The 20,863-nt window shown below is 39.8% G+C and overlaps 1 protein-coding gene across 13 annotated transcripts in view; it reads right to left on the bottom strand.

The window, feature by feature from the left end:
- Window positions 1–20,863, bottom strand: part of MITF (melanocyte inducing transcription factor) — a 206,624-nt gene that overhangs the window by 29,960 nt on the left and 155,801 nt on the right. The window contains exon 1 of one of the 13 annotated variants that reach the window (XM_033132665.1): window positions 380–527. The exons of 11 other annotated variants lie outside the window; for them this stretch is intronic. In XM_033132665.1, the coding sequence (XP_032988556.1) occupies window positions 380–412 (33 nt within the window). In that variant the 5' untranslated portion in view covers window positions 413–527. Of the gene's footprint in view, window positions 1–379; window positions 528–20,863 lie in introns of those variants that run through there. One more of the 13 variants, XM_033132666.1, reaches the window with a different exon arrangement.

Here is a 20,863-nt window from a genome sequence, read left to right as displayed (position 1 = left end):
ATTAAGCTACTAGGATATTTTTTCCTCCTTCCTTATTCCTTATAAACATTAATACAGAATTAGAAATGCTTTTTAAAAAAATCAATGATACTCAACTTAAAGTCTTTTCTCCTTGATAATCACAATTTAACCTTATGAGCTACGCCCAGGAGCTGATGAGAGCACAGCCACACACTAGGGGAAAAAAATCCTCCTAATATTTACTTTGTTCAAAACTACACTGAATTACTTCTTACGGTATCAAACAATAAACAGCATTAAACTACTAGAATTGTATTTACTGAAAACAGTGTGTCTATTACAATAGCATGAAAAGGTGAACGACTCGATTCACTGCATTGCATTTCAGAGACTAAATAGGAATAAGAATAAAGCTCACCTGATAGTGATTATACTCTAGCATTTCCAGCATAACAACGTTTTAGGTGGCCCCAATCCAAGGAGAAACGGTAGACTATTCACTCCCTCTACTTTCTGTAATTCCGACTCGTAGACTGGCATAGAGAAGGCACTATAAACAAAGTATCCCGAGACACCACCGGAAACTTTATCACAGCAGCCCTGCTTATAATAACCTAAGCTAATTAGCTATGCATGTAAAAAACCCATTCACACAAGGGGCTTTTTTTTTTCTTTCTGGAAGCCCTATGAGTTTGGACTTAAATATTGATACCAATTTCCCCCCTGGCTTGACGTCATGCTTTTTTTCATAAATATAAAAGAACCTTTTTAAGTGATGAGCTATCAAAGTCAAACTCACTGTCAGATCAAGGCCAATTCACTATTCATCTTTAGTTCCAGTAGTATTAATAGACAATGGTATTTCTCTTTCAGCAATAGGTTACGAGCTAATGCCCCCTTTAGAGAAGACGCTGCCTAAAAACTGCTGTTACACATGAGACTTTTCTAACAGATAACTTGGCCACTTCTGACTGCAGGAAGACTGTCTTTTTTATGGAGGCGTCTCTGTGCTGAACTGGGCACGTTCATTGGCTTCATCTTGCATCCTCGTCTCACTGTGCAGCTTATCCTTAGCTGGATAGACATGTAACTTCCCTACCGACCACGCATCAGGAAGAGGGGGAGCTATCCTAAATAACAGAGGGAAAATGTGCATGTGCATGCACACACACACCTGGATGTATATTTATGTGGATGTACTTTTAAGTGGAATAAAGGTCTCCCCAACATAACCCTCAAATTAGAAAGAAAATTTGTACTGAAGATCTTAATATAATTCTTGGGGCTAAAGAATGAGAGTTATCATATACACAACTGATGCATGTATATATTTACGCATCTATTCATTCCGTTATTTACTGTTATTATGTGCTAAACACAAGGCATAGGATATACATTATGAAGAAACTGATATCATTTCCACCTTTATGAAGCTTATAGTCTTGGGCGAGGCAAAGGAAGAAAAACAGCAAATAAATACACATCTATTAGGTTGGCGCAAAAGTAATTGTGGTTTAGAAGGTTAAAAATAATGGCAAAAACCGCAATTACTTTTGCACCAACCTAATAAAATTAGGATAATGGTTAACATTCACTGCTGAAATGGGAGCTATTTTAAGCATAAAAATCTGAAATTCAATAATTCTGTCCCAATGCCCAGGATAATGAAGTACGTTAGGCTGACAGTCTCAAATTGTTTGAAATGACTGATCTAACATGCACGCAGAGGTTCACAGAGACATTTTAAGTTTCATAAAGGGTCCAGACACAGTAAGAATGAGGACAACAGACATTACTAAAATAAACATAAAACCAGGGCAGTGAGTGTAAAGTGCTTATTTCACTATTACACATTAAGAAGAAAACGCTGCACATTTAAAAATAAATGTTAATTCACTGGCAGATCCTTATTCTTTAATGAATCAGAATTTTATGGTTTAGTGAGGAAAGAAGCCACTTTACTACACCCAGCTTGGGGTCATCAGAGAGGGATGTATTTTGCCCTCAGACTGCCAGTGTCCTCTCAGTTTTCAATTAAGTTGAGAAGAGATTCGCCATAAATACTGTGCAGTAGAAAGAACATTCTAGCTATTTCCCAGCCAAACACCTGAATCACGTAACATAAATGAGGTTCATGAGATACGGGGATAATAAGGAATGGTGAGGTCTCTGGCAAACGGGAGAGCGCATTTCTCATCTAAAAGCAACAGCTGACAAAGGTGTAGCTGACTGCGGTGATATGGAATATCAGGCCAATATAGCTAGTTGTCCATTTTGCCAATTTTTAGCTGGCCATCTGACCCTCTTTTTTAAGTAAAATCTCCCAGATTAAAAAAACAGAAAATGACATCGGATTGTTTGATTTTTCACACTGTACAAGACAAATTAAACCCATCTGTGAGCTGGATTCAGCCTACAAGCCACTAGAATATGACCTCTGCTTTACACTGTTCATGAGGAGAATCTTCATATGTATATTCCCTGGGGGGTGGCCACGGTACTGAGAAGAAGTCAGTTCCTCTTCTGAGAAATAAGTGTCAAAATCCAGGCATTTCCTGATGCATCTCTGAGAGACGGCCTGTCTGACAGCACAGTGAGCAGAATAGTTAAGAATTTGAAAACTGGGTTTGAATTCTGGTTTTGCCACTTACTACGTATGTGGCTTTCTGCACATCCTTTGCTTTTTCAGGTCTTCATTTCCTCATGTGCTCAGTGGGGGTAATAATAGAAGCTGCTTCACAGAGATGTTTTCAGCACCAAATGAAGTCACACCTCTAACTGACTTAGCGATGTATCTGAAACGGCAGTTCTCAAACGTTTTTGTCTTAGCACCCTTTTTAACTCTTCAAATTTATTGTGTTTATGTGGGTTATACCTATCAATATTTAGCATATTAGGCATTAAAACCGAGAAATTTTTAAAACACAAGGTTACACACTAACACGTATTCCACTGGCCATCAGAACAATGACATTTTAACACATCCTGCAGCATTTGTCAAACTCTTCTGTATACTCATAAGATGAGCATGGAAAAGGAACCGACTGTCTAGGCATTATTATGAAAACAGTTTTAATGTGGTAGAACCGCTGCAAGGATCCTGAAGCCCCCAGGGCCCTCTGACCACACGGACTGTGACCTAGAACAGAGAGTACTCTTCTCACCACTCCATCCAGCCGGGTCTTTCGCCACTTGGATGAGGAAGCAGGACCACAGAGCTCGCCCATCACTCACAGTCTCTGTGTGCCCTGCTTCCTTCATCTGGAGATGCTGGAGGAAGATGCTACCCTACCCTGACTTCCTCAACAGCGTTGCTATGATGCTCTCTAGTCCCTTGACTGTTTTAAAAGCTATATAAATAAAAACTTCTGTCTTCAACAATCATAGACCATAGCTTTTTAGTTACTGACTTCCTTTCATTAATTTTTAAATAGCCAGCAAACAAGGATGCAAATTAAAACATGTGGCATTAAATATCTGTATCATTTCCTGATAATTTTTTCATGGTTCCCAATTAAGAAATTCAGACAGCAAAAGCTGGGTGTTTGTTGCTCAGCACTTGGAGCATAGACCACAAAATAAAGTTAGAATACTTCATCCAAATTTTGTATTTCATTGACCAAATTTTTCTGTCACATAAAGAATGATCGCTATCTGGTTAAAGAGCAAAAAACCAAAGGCTTTGACACTTCGCTTCCCAGTTACTGTGTTGTTACGCGCCCTTGACTCGGCCACGACTCCTGGCCGCTCTGTGGATGAGCCACGTCCCCCACGTCCGGTCCTCACAGCCTGCTCGGCTCCCGCAGACTCAGCCTATGGCTTCCTTCACGCAGTCAGTCCGTCCATCTCACATTTGGTCTTCCCCTTTTCCTGCTGCCTTCTTTTTCCCCAGCATTATTGTCTTTTCCAAAGAACCCCGCCTTCTCAGGATGTGGCCTAATTAGGACAACTGCAGTTTTGTCATTTTTGCCTCCAGCGATGTTTCAGGCTACTATCTTTTTCTCTTTTTCCTTTCCTCATTCAGATCTTGAATTGATAGCAAGAGAATTGGAATGGATCACCTTCTAACTGTCACACTTTCGCTTTGCCACTTCCCCTGTGACACAGACAGGTTATTTTCCATCAGTTTCATTCTGAAGAGGTCCCAGAGCACATTTGCAGGGGGCCTGCAAATACCACCATCTTGGCTGACAAATAATTCACTGGAGGGAAAAAAATCGTCATCTGATGTCCACTGTTCTTCTATTTACTCTATTAATTGTAAACCAGAATATAAGGAAAACTGAAAATTGCCGTAGTCCTTTTAGTTTATAATTTATTTTATTTTTTAACAAATCAACAAAGTGTTCAGATTTCTCATTTTATGTTTACACAGAATGTGTTTTTTGCGCAGTAAATTTAAGGAAAATTAAAGGAATTATAATTCAGTCAATTGCTGTCCACTACCACCCACCTGTCACCATTATTTTCATACTTTCATACTGTTTTTTAAATGACAGTTCGTAGACAAGGTCAATGTGATCCCCATTCCCTGAAAATAAATAATAAAACAGAGAAAGCTAGCTTCCTTAAATAACTTGGACAAAGTCTTGTCCAGGTTACATCTGCTAGTTGCCAAGGCCGTTCATAGTCCCCCAATTCTAATGAACCCCAAAAGAAAACTCAAGCCCAGAACACATAGTATTCTCAGACACTCAGTCATGGTTTCTGTACAGTATATACAAAGGAATCCTTAACAATCAATACAGAAAAAAATAACGATGTAAATCCTGACCTGAGAGAGAGGAACCAAATCAGGTACAAATCAAAAGCAAAAATAAAGAGTACTTAAATAAAGGAAAGTTGGAAGTGACTGTGGCTGATAAGCCGAGTCCTTTTCCCTATCACATGGGGTCTGTGACCCACCTAGGTCCCCTTCTGAGTTTTGTAAGGTCTGTAAAGTAAGAATAGATTTTACATTTTTAAATGGTTGGAAAAGATCAAAAGAAGAATAACATTTCATGATACTTGAAAATTATATGAAATCTAGGTTTCAGTGTCCATAAATAAAGTCATCTTGGAACATAGCCACACCCACTCATTTGCATACTGTCCTGGCTGCACATTTTGCAGGCCCTGCACTCTGAGGATCGCATCAGTCATTATGCACAGGTATGTCATAGTAGACAGAAAAATTTTGTAAGTGATAGAAAAACAGAATTAGCATTCATTCATTCAAAATTGTCTACCGTGTACCAGATGCTATGCAGTTTGTATTCACTCCTAGCTTAGGTCAATTCAAAATAAAACTAAGAAATCACTTGGGTGACCATATAAAATATTCTTGAAAACCTCTTCATGCAGTTTTTCAGGCTACAAAGGCAGAGGTAAATATTATAGTTGCAACAGAGCCCACAGGGCCCCAAAAGCCTAAAACATCCACTCTCAGGATTTTTACAGAAACTACAGATCCCTGCTCTGTCAGAAAGTTTCACCTAATTAGAATTCAGCTTTCCTATTACAGAGAAGTTTTAGCAAGGTTTAAAGGAAAGAATGAGGTGATTTTTCTAAAACAAATGTAATAGCATAGGTGTGTATAATTTTGTGTAGCTGTTTTTCCAAATATCACCTAAATTGGACAAGCAGCCATGTAAGAACCCAGGGTATGCTTAAATATTCCCTATTTTAAAGACAAAGAAACAGAAACTTTGAAAAGAAAGTTAAGACTTGCCAGCATTAGAAATCAAACCGAGGTCTCCATTATTCTGTCCCCAGCAGCAAACGAGGCCAACACCTGCATGGCTGATGAATATTAATCTAGGGCTTTAACTAAGTCAAGAGGGAAAGATAAAACTGTATAAATCCAGAGGTGTACTTACATACACTGTGTGTGCACACGGAAACATATATGAAGCATGTCCCATTTGTATTGGTCTGTATACTTTTATACCACTTCCTGTCACATTACTTTGTAGGATCATTAGGCTTCTGAATTCAGAGAATTGAGTTGTAAATGTGTATGAAAAGAAAGGATAGCAAATATATTTTTTGAAATTTTGATGTTGTAGTAGAATAAACTAGAACAGCCCTACCAAAACTACCTAGACAGTCTTTTATTCTTAGCTAATGACCTAGAAAACTGTGTGCTTACCATAAACCACAAGGACAGATGGCTTGGGGTTTATAGGAGCGATACTTACTGTAGGAGCCTCAGGACAAAGGTATTGTAAGAAAACTCCTCATATATGTATTTTTCTCTCTCTCAGACCAAAATACGCCAAAGGTCTGAGTATTAAAAAAATCAAGTTTTTACCTTAGCCAAAGAGAACTATGAGAAATTTAAGAGTTGTAGCCATCTGCCTGCAGAGCATTTATAATCCGGGGCAGTGGCAGGCAACACACCACTTTCAGAATAAAATTCCTAGGAGAGAAACCACAAGATCTAATAAACTTAATCCATTACTCACTTTGGGAGGTAAAAAAACACGTATTTTATAGATCCTGCGATCTGAGGATCCCATCAATCATTATGCACAGGTATGTCATAGTAGACAGCAAGATTTTGTAAATGACAGAAAAACAGAATTAGCATTCATTCATTCAAAATCGTCTACCGTGTACCAGATGCTGTGCATTTTGTATTCACTCCTAGCTTAGGTGAATTCAAAATAAAACTAAGAAATCACTTGGATGACCATATAAAATATTCTTGAAAACCTCTTCACGCAGTTTTTAAAAAATCATATGATAACTGAATACAGAAGCAACATAGAAGACATCTGATTTTGATAGTTTCAACCTCTTATTTTGAGTCATTGACTGAGAGCATACCCAGGGCTCTCTTTCCGTATACACAAAGAACTAGATACAGGATTGGATGCAAACAGTAACGTGTGGATAAATCAGCTGGGAGCTTGTTAAATGCAGTGGGACTCCACAGGTCTAGTGTGGGGCCCAAGATCCTGCATTTCTAACAAGCAGCCTTGGGGGCGCCCCAGGGACCACACCACACCTTGACGGCAAGGTTTGAACGTTCTCACTTGGACTTCTGCTCCCATGAAAAGAGTGACATGTGCATCATTCTTTCAACAAATACTGCCTGAGTATCCACAAGATGCCAGGCAACTCTCCTGATATTTATTCCACAGGTTGTAAAGGGAAGGCTTCACTGAGAAAGCGATATTTAAGCACAGACGTGGATTTGGGGAGGAGGTGAGCCAGGCACAGTAGTGGGACGAGCACCCCAGCAAGTGCAAAAGTCCCCACGTGTGAACAAGCCTTGCATGTTCAGGGAACAGCAAGGAGTCTCTTAACATACGTTCTTTACTTGGCTTCTAATTTACCTCACTGGCCTGGTTTTCCTCTAAACCTCTTTCGTCATTTCTTCTCCATCTCTTTTGCTCGTTTCCCCCTCTTCATCCTTCCCCTTCTCAAATGTCAGATGCCTCAAGGCTCAGAGCTTGCTTTTCTCTATCTGCACACTCAGCCCTGGTGACCTACACCTGTCTCAGGGAGTCATGCCCCATCCAGGTGTCTCCGAACTCCACATTCATCGTACTGCCTGCTCCACAGCACCATTTGCAGGACTGCGGACATCTCACACTTAACATGTTTAGCATCGGCTCCAAATCGGCTCCTCCCATGGTCTTCTCCAGCTTAGTAGATTAGGTTGAAACATGAAATTGCCCTTCTTTTTGTTGGTCCTAAAAATGATCTCCATATGGTTCAACCTAGTTGCTCATTTCAGGAAGCCTGGTCATCTCTAACACCTTTCTTTCCTTCACACTCTATATCTGATCCATCAAGAAGTATTGGCTCCCTCTTCGGAATATATCCAGAATTTAACAAATTTTCACCATCTCTACTGTCACCATCTGATCCAAGACACCATTTCTCACTTGGATTACTGAAAGTCCTTTGACTCTTCCTTCTGTGTCTCTCTTTGCCCTCCTGCAGTCTATTTTCCATCCACTGACTAGAGTAATCCTCGTAAAACATGGCAGGTCATGTCACTCCTCTGCCAAAAGATGCTCTGGTATGGTTTCCTATGTGTCTCTGAGTAGTCATAATGACCTCCAAGTCTCTGAACCACGCTTCCCATGGTGGTTGGTAGAAATGCACATTCTCAGGCCCCACCCCAGAGCTACCAACTCAGAAGCTCTGGGTGTGGGGACCAGCAGTCTATGTTTTAACAAGCTTGCCAACGTTTGCAGACCCCTGCCTGCTTTGCCCCCTTCCCACTCCACCCTGGGATCATGACCTCTCTGACCTCATCTTCCACAACTACCCTAAGAATTTATTGGAAATCCTGCCCCACGCCTTCTGCTTTGTCCAGACCATGGCCTGGCACATAATAAACACTCAGCAATATTTGTGGATCAATGAATGAATGGAACCAGTGTGGCTGAGGCGCACGGAGACGGGAGAGCAGAAGCCAGGAACAAGGGGTTCGATCGTGAGGGCCCTTGCAGGGGTTGGAGGCTAGGACTTTGACAGCCTCTGGAAATGTCCTGAGTTAGTGGAAATGGGGCAGTCCCTCACTCTTCTGACTAATTCAAAATGCTCTGGCGGAACTACGTCTCCAGGCCAGGCAGTGATCCACAGTGATCTCGGACTCCCGACTCCGAGACACAAAACTTGCTTTTCTCTTAGCGTTTGCACAAAGATGGTCAGTTCTTACAGCGCTCACCTATGAGGCTTCAGGCCCTGAGGATCTGGGATACAGGGCCGGGGCCTGTGATGTCCCTCCTCCTCTCAGCTGCAGACCCCTTGATAGGTCACAGTTAAAGTAGAGGTCACCAAGCAGGTGGATACTGGGGACAGGCTACAGGTATGGCTTGTTGGCCTACCCAGTGTTTAGTTAAAAATTGGAAGTTTTCACACCCAATTTGGATTTCTGATTTTTCTGGATAAATCAGAAGATCTAGCAACACTGACCCGCATTCCCGGGGACTGCGTGGACAGAGGCAGGCAGCTTCCCTCTTTTGAGGGGCCACTCGCTCTCCACTGGCCAGTGTCCACCACTCCTTAGTCTGACACTGACCACCAGTCGGCCTCATCCTTATCTGCCTGACTCTCGAAGGCATTTAAATGAGAAACCCTATTTTATCCTTTCACACCCCACATTCCTGGAGGCCGCTCCAAGTCTGACAGGAAGGTAGTGGTGTATGTGCATTTAGAAAGAGCCTCATTAAATGGACAATCTCCTATGATATGGGTGAGAAACAAATAAGCTGAGGTAAACTTTTAAAAGGCACATCCACGGGCCCATCAGCAATCACACGTCTAAGAACTTCTCAAAGGAAACCATCACATATTGGTGTGAAGATTTAAGTACCAGAATGTCATCAGAGCATATCTATAACGGGAATGGTGAAATTACTACCCTTGGGCCCTCTGCCTGGTTTGGTAAATAAAGCTTTCTGGGGACAAGGCCATGCCCATTCATTGAAAGCAGTCTGTGACTGCTTTCAAGCTGTAACAGTGCTAGAGCAGGGTTGAGTAATAGACCTTATGTTCCCCAGAGCCTAAAATATTTACTATCTGGCCCTTTACAGAAAGCATACCAACCATTATCTCGAATAACAAAACACTGGAACCAAATATCTAATACTTTGCAATGGGTTAAATTAATTATGAGGTAGCCATAGAAGGTCAGGGTTCCCCTACCTCAGCATGACTGATCTTGGTGCCAGGTACTTCTGCGTGTGTGTGTGGGGGGGAGGTCTGCCCTGTGTATTGTAGGACGTTTAGCGGCATCCTTAGCCTCTGCCCAGTAGATGCCAGTGACACTTTCCCCCCAAGCCCAGTTGTGACAACCAAAAATGTCTCCAGACCTTCCAAACGTCCTGTCGGGGACAAAATTCTCAGTTGAGAAACACTGCATATAGATGGATACAATGCGGTCATTAAAATCCATATTTTATAAAATGACTCCATGAAGGGAAAGTTCACAATTAAGTAGGAGCACAAAGCAGGTCAGAAGCACTACCTACACAATGACTCAAACTGGCTTAAAACGTGTAGGCATGTGCGTAGACAGAAAAAACAATTACAAATCATTCAGCAAAGTCTTAACAGTGATGGAATTATAAGTAATTGCTACTTTAGTGGTTCTTTTCAATAGTTTCTATAATATACATGAGAGAAATTTGGTAGTTTTAAAAAAATCTATAAATTCCACAAAAATTAAATTCTGTGGATCTGGACACATAAAAATATATTCAGGCAGAATTCTTCTATTGAAAATTTAGCAAACAAACCCATGAAGTTGTTATATAGTGATGAAATTTGCCTTGTTTCAATTTTTTCTTTAAATACTTGATCAAATTAAGAGGACCCTGTTATTTGACATTTTTAGTCTAACATTCAAGCCCAGACAGTTTGAGTTTGTATAATATTTGACACATTTTTATGGTTTTGTAAAGGCCTGTGATTACGTGGTTCAATGGTGCCCTTATAATAGCCCATTGTAAGGACTGTCCAGTTCCCCCCACCGCCCCTCCTAATGGGAATAGTGAGTGTAGCATTCCCCGTGCTAGAACTTTTCCATGTGCCCTAGTTTAGCACTGCCTCAGAATTGCAGATGCCTTGTTTTAGCATTTCCCCCCAAAAAAGCCTCCATTGTTTGCAGTTTATCGGGTATTAGAGATGATTGTGGCACAGGCAGCAAAACTCCTTCTCATAAGGACTGACACTGCTAAAAAACTGGCAGTGGTCAAGTTTGTCAGAGATGAAAACATTGCCCTGGGCCTAAGCAAAAGGTCAGTCAGAAATGAGAGCTGAATACTGCTGGTTTGAAGGTCAAGTCCACAGGAGCTGAAAACTGGCAGAAAGCAGCCGCTTCAGAATAACACAGACTTCAGGATCCAAATCATGAGACTGAGAGGGTCTCCTGGCTTTTGAGGAAGCGCATTGTCTTGGGCAATTCCTAAGACTTGTAGAGCGTGTGTGAGGACGAAATTCCAGTTTCGAATGAACTCCCTGACAGTAAGAGCAGCAGCTCGAGAGCGCTTTCTGACTGCTAGGCGCTGCGCTGAGAGCTGCACAGGTAGGCCGACAGTACTGACGTACGCCATTTAACAACCCATTCATTCATGCAGCTGCCACTGACAGAGCCACTGTGGACAGGCAGCAGCTAAAGCAAAGCTCCCGATCCCACGAAAACCGTATTTCAGTTGGGGAAGTAGAGACAAACATATGGAAACAAATCAACAAAAGAAAGAATTGCATAGAGTGACACCAGTGCAGTGCGGAAAATAAGGCAAAATAAGCCACTGGGAGAGAGGAAGGCTATGCGTGGTGGTGACATTGCAGCAGAACCTAAACGATACGAACAAAGAGGCCAGCTGTGCTGAGAACCAGAGGAGCTTAAACCCTGAGGTGGGAGCAGCGTGGCGCGTTGGAGGAGCAGGAGGACAGCAGAACAATCATGCGAGCAGGGCCGCAGCAGGGACCAGGTCAGAGCATAATCGAGAGAGGCAGTCGGCGCAGACGGTATTAGGGAGCTTGGCAGGCTTCTGCAAGGAATCTGGTTTTTCTTCTCTGATACAAGAAGCCTGTGCGAGGTTTCAAGCAGAAGAGTGACGTGATCTTGTGAACGTTTGTAAAACATCAGTCTTGGGCCACTGTGGATGGGAGGTGAGGTGGACACAGGAAACACACTTGGGAGGCTCCCATCGGCACCTATATGAGCTGATGAGGCCCTGCACGCAAACAGGAAGAAGCAGCGGGCATGAGATAGACACATGCCATTCGGCGCTGTTTCCGGCGTCGTCTTCTTGGCTTGCATCAAGTCTAATAACACATGCATTCAAGGAATTACTGAAGCAATGCTCTGAAATGTCTCATACCAACATCAACAAGTTATTACAAATCATGCCCATGGTTATAAATGTCCCATCTATACCTGCTTGGGGAGTACAAGCCAAGTACGTGCCCACTGTCAGAGGGTAGTGGGCGTGATGGTCTAAGTATTGTTAACATCTGGAATTTCAGAGAGATCCGAGATCAAATCCTAGGCAAGTTCCTTGAATGCTTTGAAAAACTTCAGGTTTTGTTTTTTTTAATTTGCAAAATGGAATCATGGATTCTACCTACCTAGTAGTCGCACAGCTTGTTGATTAGTTTAAGTGATCAAAATGCATAAAAAGTTCTCAGTACATCATACTTGCTCAATAAACAAATAAATAATGTTACCTATAATTGTTGGTCCTTGAATTTTTGCTTTCAACTAGATCAGTGTTAGATCATTTAGCTCATCCATCTCAATAAAACATAAAGCCACCTTGAAGGTGTGAAGAGGGCAAAGGGGAGGGGGAGTATTAGGCCTCTCAGTCATCTGTTTCTTTTTTTCTTTTTAGTTGACTCAAGTATCACGGACAGATGGTAAGGGTAAGAGTAAGGGGGAAGAAACAAGAACCTCAGAGCACGGAGCATGTGCTGGCTGGAGTATCACACAGAAGTGTGATACTTTTGTGAAATCTTTTCTCTCTTCCACTTCCAAACGATCCAGCTCCATCATTGATTCTTAAACTGGGGTTTAAGGCAACTATAATGCAAACTTTTGACTGTATTTTTCTAGGAAGAGTTCTAATGTACTGAAATATTTACAGATGACATTATGTCTAGGATTTGCAAGTCAGAGGGAGGTATATACGTGAAACAAGATGAGCCATGGATTGATAATTCCTGGAGACGACAGGAGTCCATGCGGGACTCTGCTTTTATGCAACTTTGAAACAACCTATGCACATTCGTACGGAGCACAGACGTTTACATATTAATGAACGCAAGTGTTCATCATGTGCATCCATCTTCTATCTTCTTTTTTCTATAAAAAGAAAAGTCTTGCAGTAGCATACTTACTAAGCAAGCGCTTGGTCGATCTATCAACCCAACAGAGTATGAAATGGCTGCTTCTCTGCACCTTTGCCTGGACCTTTCTTCCAAAAGAGCTGACTTTATGTTCCATGAACTGGTCATGGCTTCACTGTGCTCCACCCTTCCTCTGTGCTGTGGTCAGCCTGAGCAACTCGGCAGAGAAACATTTTATTAACAAAGGAAGTTGGATCTGCCTATGGGGTGTTGCCACTCATCAAATCAGGAATGTGTATTTTATCCACAAAGGAAACATCCTTTTACTTGTGCAGAAGGTCTAAAACTAAATCCGTATTGATCTTTTCAGATCAAAGTCAGAACTACCTCTTTCAAACTAAAATGGCCAATGAGCTACATATATGTCATATAAAAAATAATTAACTGAAGCTTATGCTTATAAAGACATTTCGAAGGAGTTTTGGTTTTCCTCATTAAAAAACACATCTCATTTGCAAAAAATGATTCATCAGACTCTACAAAGAAAATTCTCAGAGGGATTCAAAATTTACTGCAAATTTATAAAAATTTATGATGGTAAGACACACCTATGCAAAACCAATATATGTAGTTGGGATAGTCCCATTTGGATTTCTCTGTGTGACAAAAATAATGGATAAAAGATGTGGAGAGGAAAAGGAAAAAAAAACACTTCTTTTGCAAACAGAGGTAGGAATTTTGAAATAGGTAAGAAAATGGGAATATATTAGGATTTCTCATAATGAGAAAGAATTTAAAAAGTGAAAATGAAGTAATTACTAAGCACTTACTATGTGCTAGGTAGTTTTTCTAAAAGTTTTCAATGGGTTCACTCATTTAATCTACAACCCTTTGAGGTAGGAGCTGTTGCTATTCCCATTTTAGAGATGAGAAAACTGAGGCTCATTCCCAACTACCATAATAAACACTGCCATGTTATGAGTTATCTGTAGAATTCATATTTCATCATATTATTTCTGGTTTTGATATTGTACAGAGAGCTTTTATAATAACTCTTTCCTCCGGGTACTTTTTTTCACACTTGCATTATAAATAAGCCTCTCTTTAATATATAATCCTCACCTGGGTAACACTGGGCTTACAGCAAAGCTCTACCTGATTCCTAAGTGAACAGAAGTAGGCACTCTGGCCAGCAATGAGGCCATGAAGACAGGAGTTGCAACAGAGAAAGTCAAAGTGAACATTTGACTTGAGTAATTGAAGGGCTGATGCTTTTTCTTTCTTTCTGTTTGGTGGTGGTGGTGCGGGGCGTTGGGGCGGGGAGGCATTTTGTATATGACACGCAGACTTCCATACTCAAAAGGAATTTCTGTTAACCAAAAGCATCTAAGTATCATGGGATTTTTAAAGGAAAGGTTAAACAATCGTACGATATAGTAATGTCTTTCGTAAGAAAGAAAATGGGCCACTGTATCACTGAAATGACAGTCACCGTATACCTAATTGTAAAAAAATATCAAAGTAGTTAGAAAAGTGTCGAGACTACTCTTGTTAAAAAGCCCACTGCACTATATGGTTTGGATAAAAACAAAACCAAAGGCAATGGTTTAGTCAGTCCGCAAAAGTCTATATATTATGTGTAGGAGGCAGGAAGAGGGACCCTACCATAAAAGAAATACCTCATTCCTCTCCTCACAGAGCTTACAATTGGAGGGTTAGCGTGGGGGGACTGAGGGAAGGGGAACCCACACACAAATTTACATTTAAGGTGCTCCTACCATTTAAGACAGTGGTTCTCAACCACAGGCGATTTTGCCCTTTGAGGAACATTTGGGAATGTCTGGAGACACTTCTGGTTGTCACGACTAAGGGTACTCAGGGGTGGTGGTGGCTGCTGCTGGCATCTAGAGGGCAGTCACCAGTGGTGATACTAAACATCCTCCAGTGCAAAGGACAGAGATGGCCCCAGAGTCAACAGTGGAGGAGCCCTACACTGAGAGATGTGCGTCGATTCATCACTCCACACCTCTTGGGGGAGATTTCAGAAAGGGGCACAAAAGCAATGAAGCCACAGGAATGGCACAGATGCTTCATCAACTATTAACGTGCTTTCCCTTATCTCTGAGCTTCATAGTTGGTCAACAGTTACTTCGTGTCTTGTCCTGACATGCAAAGGATAGCTTTTCAGGGAATCAGAAGGAGGAGGAAATGTTATCATCACTGTGACTAGCTTAATTCAAAACCCAAGACTTCACATCACCTTGAGTTCTGGACAGCAATTGGGCAGGACAAAGTATGCTGCTAAATTGAGAATTATTAATTCAACACAATAATGATAAACTGTGCCCTGAACTACACAGAATGAAAGCAAACAATTGTAATGATTCACAAATCATACCGGGAACCCGCTTTGATGTTTCTGAACATCAACTCTGAGTTTACTGGCCATATCGGGCAGTGTCACTTAGAAGTCCCTTCTGTCTGATGAAATGCTAAATAAAGGAATATTACTGCACTTGCAAACAAAGCCTGAGTTCGCTAAGTCTTAGTTCTACAATGTTTCACATAAATCCTCTTCCCTCTCCCAGACTATCAATAAGAAGGCAACAAACAGTTTTTCATCTATTAATTTCCTATATTTTAAAAAAGGAATTATTTTTTTGATATATTTTAAGAACTTTCCAAACTCATTAGTTTATAATTTTGTATATGACACGCAGACTTTTATTTTCTAACAGCTTTTAAAAGTATAAACAGAAGTATAGCAAATGCTGATAATTATTAAAACTGAATGATGGGGAGAAGGAAACTCACTGTGTTATCCTTCCTACTTTAGTATCTATTAGAAATTTTTCATAACAAAGAGTTTTAAAAAAAGAAAAAAGTGCAAATAGTTCCTACACACACACACACACACACACAACACACAGGAATACTACTCAGACGTAAAAAATGAAATTTTGCCATTTGTGACAGTATGGATGGAACTTGAGGATATTATGCTAAGTGAAATAAATCAGATGGACAAAGACAAATACAATATGATTTCACTCAGGTGACATCTAAAACAAAGAAGCAAACACAACAAACTCATATACTGGTGATTACCAGAGAAGGGGGCTTAGGGGTGGGCAAAATGTTTGAAGGGGTTGACTATATGGTGAAGACGGTAATTTAGACTTCTGGTGGTAATCAATGTGTATTGTATACAAATGTCAAATTATAATGTTGTACACCTGAAGCTTATATAATGCTATATACCAACTTCACCTCTATTAAAAAAAAAAAAAAAAAAAGAGGAGCCAGGAGTACGTTTAAATCAATTAAAGAAAGGTATAAATTAAGTATACTGATTTTTCTTATTAGAGAGCAGAGAGTTTAATAAGATTTCTCCCTGGGTTCTTAATTGCCAAATCCAATGTCCAGGTGCCAAAGCTTTAAATATGAACATATTCATCACATTATTTTTTATAATTATAAAAATAAATCCACAATCTCCAACATTAGAATAATGGCAAAGTATATTCATTTGAATATTATGCCACTATTATAAATGATATATATGGGGAGTATAGAGCAGCATCGAAAAATACATGAAAATTGAAAGTGAGATACAGATGTAAGAGTATAAAAGCTATGAATTCATGGGCACAAAAACATATTAATTGAAAAAAGACTAAGAAAATTGTATTTTAAAATAGTTTTGTATCAAAACAATGGAATATGATGATATTTTCATCTTTCCACCTTCTAAATTTTCTGATATGATTATTATAATAAGAATTTGCCAATTTTTTTCACTGATGAGTTAGCCTCCTACTAGAGAAGGAAGAAAATGTAGGCATTTCTTTTCCAGCCTCCCTTGCAGCTCAGCAGTGAATGAGCACATGACTTAGGAGCCACCAATCAGATGTGCTCCTTCTGAACTCAAGTGCTGGAAATAAGCAGCAAGCGGCACTGGGGATGGTTACATTGCAGGAAGACTGAGTTCCTGGTGTTGCCGGGGCAACGGAGCAGGTTTCAGAGGTTAGAGTTCTGTGGTTTGAGTACTGCTCCTGACTGCATGGCTCCAACTAAGCCTGCTTCTTTTACCTACTTAGCAACTCTGCAGGTAACCCAATATTTTGGCAATAAATATCCTTTCTTCTAAAATAAAACCAGAGTCGCTTACTGTGGCTAGCTATTAAAAACTCTGATATAAGCCTACAGTTTGATTACTTTTATAAATACATATATTGGTGTGTTATAAATACATATTTTAGAAATATGTAACATACTTAAATATATATGAAAATGTGTTTATATATCAATATATTTATTTACATACACATATAAAGGGTGATTACCATTAAGTTTTATGTATTAGGAACGTTTAACACAAACAAAAGCTATATGGTATGATTCACTGTTATTACGCCTGATTATGATGTACACTTCTTATGTTTAAAGGAAATGAATTCTATGAGATGGAAAAACCTCAACTGAATGGATTCTCTTAGATTTCTTCCCATTGGAAGCAACTGAAATGAATTGCTAGCATTTTTCTCTGGACTATATTAAATGTAATCATGTGGAAGCAGGTAGTATGTCTATTTAACTTTGGAGAGAAAAGTGACTGATGATGTTTAACACCTATGTTTATATCTATATATTTCACAGTGACTGACCCACAGGACACAAGAGTTGTTTGTTATATACTCGTAAAGACGCACACTAACTTGAAGATAATTACATTTCATTAGAACCTACTAAACTAGGATTTATATCTCCTCCTACACTTAGTACAACATACTACTTATAGCAGGCGTTCAATAAATATCTATTCAAATACTGAATTTATATAAACTGCCTGAACTGCTCTTTATTTTTACAGGTTATCCCCACTAGAGGAAGTCAAGCCCAGAGTTCTTCTTCTTAGTCTCCTGTTTTAACAACCAGCCAACTATTACAACGCCCCTCTGAGCAGAACTACACAGCCCTTAGTAATCACCCTTCTTCATGCACTTAGCCGACACTGAGCAGTGATGGCACCTATCCACTGCTACAGGGGCAGGGACTGTCACTACTGCCACCTCAGAAGGGGATGGAGCATCCCTAAGTCAGAGGAAGTAACAATTTGTGCAAAAAAACAGACAATAAATACACAAGTTCATTTGATGGAGAGTTTTCACTGCATGACCCAATTCAATATTTTCTTCTGAAATACAAAATTATTCTTTGAAAACAAAACTGTTCTATTCTAGTAGCAAGCATTGATGAGTATGAATTGTGTGTGTGAGTGTGTGTAATAAAGGAGGAGAGGAGGGCAATCTCAACAGAAACAATGGGGAAGGCCATGAAAACAACTTTTCCCAAGGATAGGCCTTTTGTTAATTCACATTTTAAAAAGAGACAGAATTCCCCTTCTCATTTAAAGTGCCATAATCTATTGTGTCACACTTAATAAAAAGTGCAATATCAAATCCATACTGCGTTCACGAAAGCCAGTTACAGGTTTATGTCGTCCTGAATATGGAAAGGTTGAGTAGGCACCAGCACCAAAACAATTCAAGGGCCTTTGTTTTATCAGGCTCTTAACACGTTTGTTAGGATGATATAAAATCACTGGCTTAGTTTACACACTGATGACACCCGTGGAACTGCCCGGCTCTAGCCTCCTATTCAATGAGCTGTGCTATTATTTACATCTAAAAAGAGTCGACTGCGTTATCATAAATGAGATGCAGTCCCTCACTGCACATGGTGAGCAAGTATCTCAAGGGCTGAAATCTGAGTCACCTTCATGCAAACTCAACTATGCACTATTGTCACTGCTCCATTACCCTAGCCTTTTCTTTGGAACCGTAGAAAAACCTTACATTACAAATGCAGGGCAAATGAAAGTGTTCAAGGAAGAATTCAACCCTAAAGAAAATAATGGCACACAACATGAAATGTAACACATGACATGCTCCCTTCACATACACAGACAGAAGTGTCATTCAATCAGCAGTACCACTGTGGTGTCCATTAAACAAGGATAAAGCTCATTAAAAAAAAATCTTAAAATAAAGACAAATATAAATCTAGACCACAAAGCCCCATTTCATGCTTCTCTTCTATGTCTACTCTCTGGAATTAATCAGTTTTAGAGTTTATGTGCATTTTTTGCATTTCTATATTTCTAGGCTAATTCAAATAGAATTAAAAAAATTATAATCACATATCCACAATACAAGCATTTAAAACAAACATCTGATTATGTGATGCACGTTTCTGCAGTTTGCTTTAATAATAATATAAACTTTCCAGGTCACAATACATAGATCTCTCTTTTAAAGAAGCAGCCACCTTGTGTTCCATTCTATTAATAGAAAATTAAAACCGTTCCAAGACTGAAGGCCACTTAGGCGATCCCAATTTTCACTATAAGACATGCAGAATTACACAGTCTTGCATTCGTGCACATATTGCACTGTTATATGAGCTTTTTGAGGGGTGGAGTCTTTACAGCAGAAGACAGTTGGGCAAAGACAGTGCCTGATAGGTGCTGCCCAGTTCCCTGCAAAAGGCTAAGCCTCTTCTATTCCCAGCAACAGGAGACCCCGTGTACCCTCACCGTCTCCAATACTGACTCCAACAGGAATGAGAAGCTTTTTAACAATTTTTGTGGGCGGCTAAAAGAATCAGCGTCACACGTTCTTTGGGAAATAGTATGAAGCTTGACTTCAAAGAAACCATACGTGACATTCCTGCCGTAGAGATAATTTCAGTGGAAAGGAAAATGGCAACACAGAAGACAACTAAAACGTATCCAAGCCAGCACTCAAGGAAGACAGCCAAGCAGAGGCAGTGAGGACAAGCTTCTAGGACACACACTTTGGCAGTCTCTTAGGTTGGGACGTGCCTCACTCCTTTTTTTTCCCTCTTAAAATAAAGTCTTCCCACCTTTGAAATTTAAAAAAAAATTTTATTGAGATATAATTGACATACTAGTTTCAGGTTCACAACGTAATGATTCAATATCTGTATATGTTGTGGAATGATCACCACAGTAAGTCTAGTTAACATCCAGCACCACACATAGCTACGAATTATTTTTTATTTAAAATTCGTGCCCCCTGGAATGAAAAAAGTTAAAATATTACCTTTTGCTTTGGGTTAAATATTGGAAATCACAGTAAGTCCCTTAGGTGCCCCATCCTGTCTTGTCCCCTCGCTCCCTCACCAGCATATGCTGTGTGTCCATCCAGTCCCTGTCTTCACGCATCTGCAACACAGCACCTAGAAAATCCCCATGCTATTTTGTGTGATTTTCTTCAGCAAACTAAACTTTGATCATATGTATATGTCTGAACCAAGCTGCTTTTGCTCTGTGTTACATTTCTGAATCTGTCCACAACGATACATACACATCTAATTCATTTATTTTCTCGACGTTATGATGTTCCATGTAATCCACTGGCTTATTGACAGACATTTAGGTTGACTGCAATTTGTTATAAATACAGATAATGCTGCAGTGCATGTCTCTTTTGGGGTTTCCTTAGAACATAAGGCTTCAAATGGAATTGCTATATGGCAGGTTCCACATATTGAAAACTTCATTAAATACTGTTGCCAAATTGTTCCCAACGTGTTGGTACAATCTATGCTCACACTAGCAATGCATGAGGGTTCTCATCTCCCTGTTCTGTCCAAACATAGCATTATCAGACTTTCTAACTTTTGTCTATCTGTATGGACAATAACATCGGATTATTGCTTTGATTTGCAGTTCCTCTGCTGAGAAATCAGACTGAGCTTTTGTGAAATCTGTCTATATTCTTTACTCTTCCTCTTATAGCATTGTTTTTAGTCGTTCTTCCGTTTTTCAGTCGTTCTTCCATTTTTATTTGTCCCATTTGCACTTGTGTATTAATCAATTTTCCAAAGTAAAATTTAAAAAGTTTTAAAAAACAAAGGAAGCATAGAATGTTTACTAAATGATTTTAAACAAAATTATTTTTAATCATCTCATTAGTGAACGAACCCATAAACATTATAATAAAATTGTGACTATAAAATCTCGCATTTGAATATTGGAAAATCAGCTTTTTATTTTTTTACTGAGACCTTTTGTATACAA

This window comes from Rhinolophus ferrumequinum, chromosome 17, assembly GCF_004115265.2.
Source record: "Rhinolophus ferrumequinum isolate MPI-CBG mRhiFer1 chromosome 17, mRhiFer1_v1.p, whole genome shotgun sequence".
Classification (NCBI taxonomy): Eukaryota; Metazoa; Chordata; class Mammalia; order Chiroptera; family Rhinolophidae; genus Rhinolophus; species Rhinolophus ferrumequinum.
Note: the sequence above shows the minus strand (reverse complement) of the source record. Positions and strands in the feature narration are given on the sequence as shown.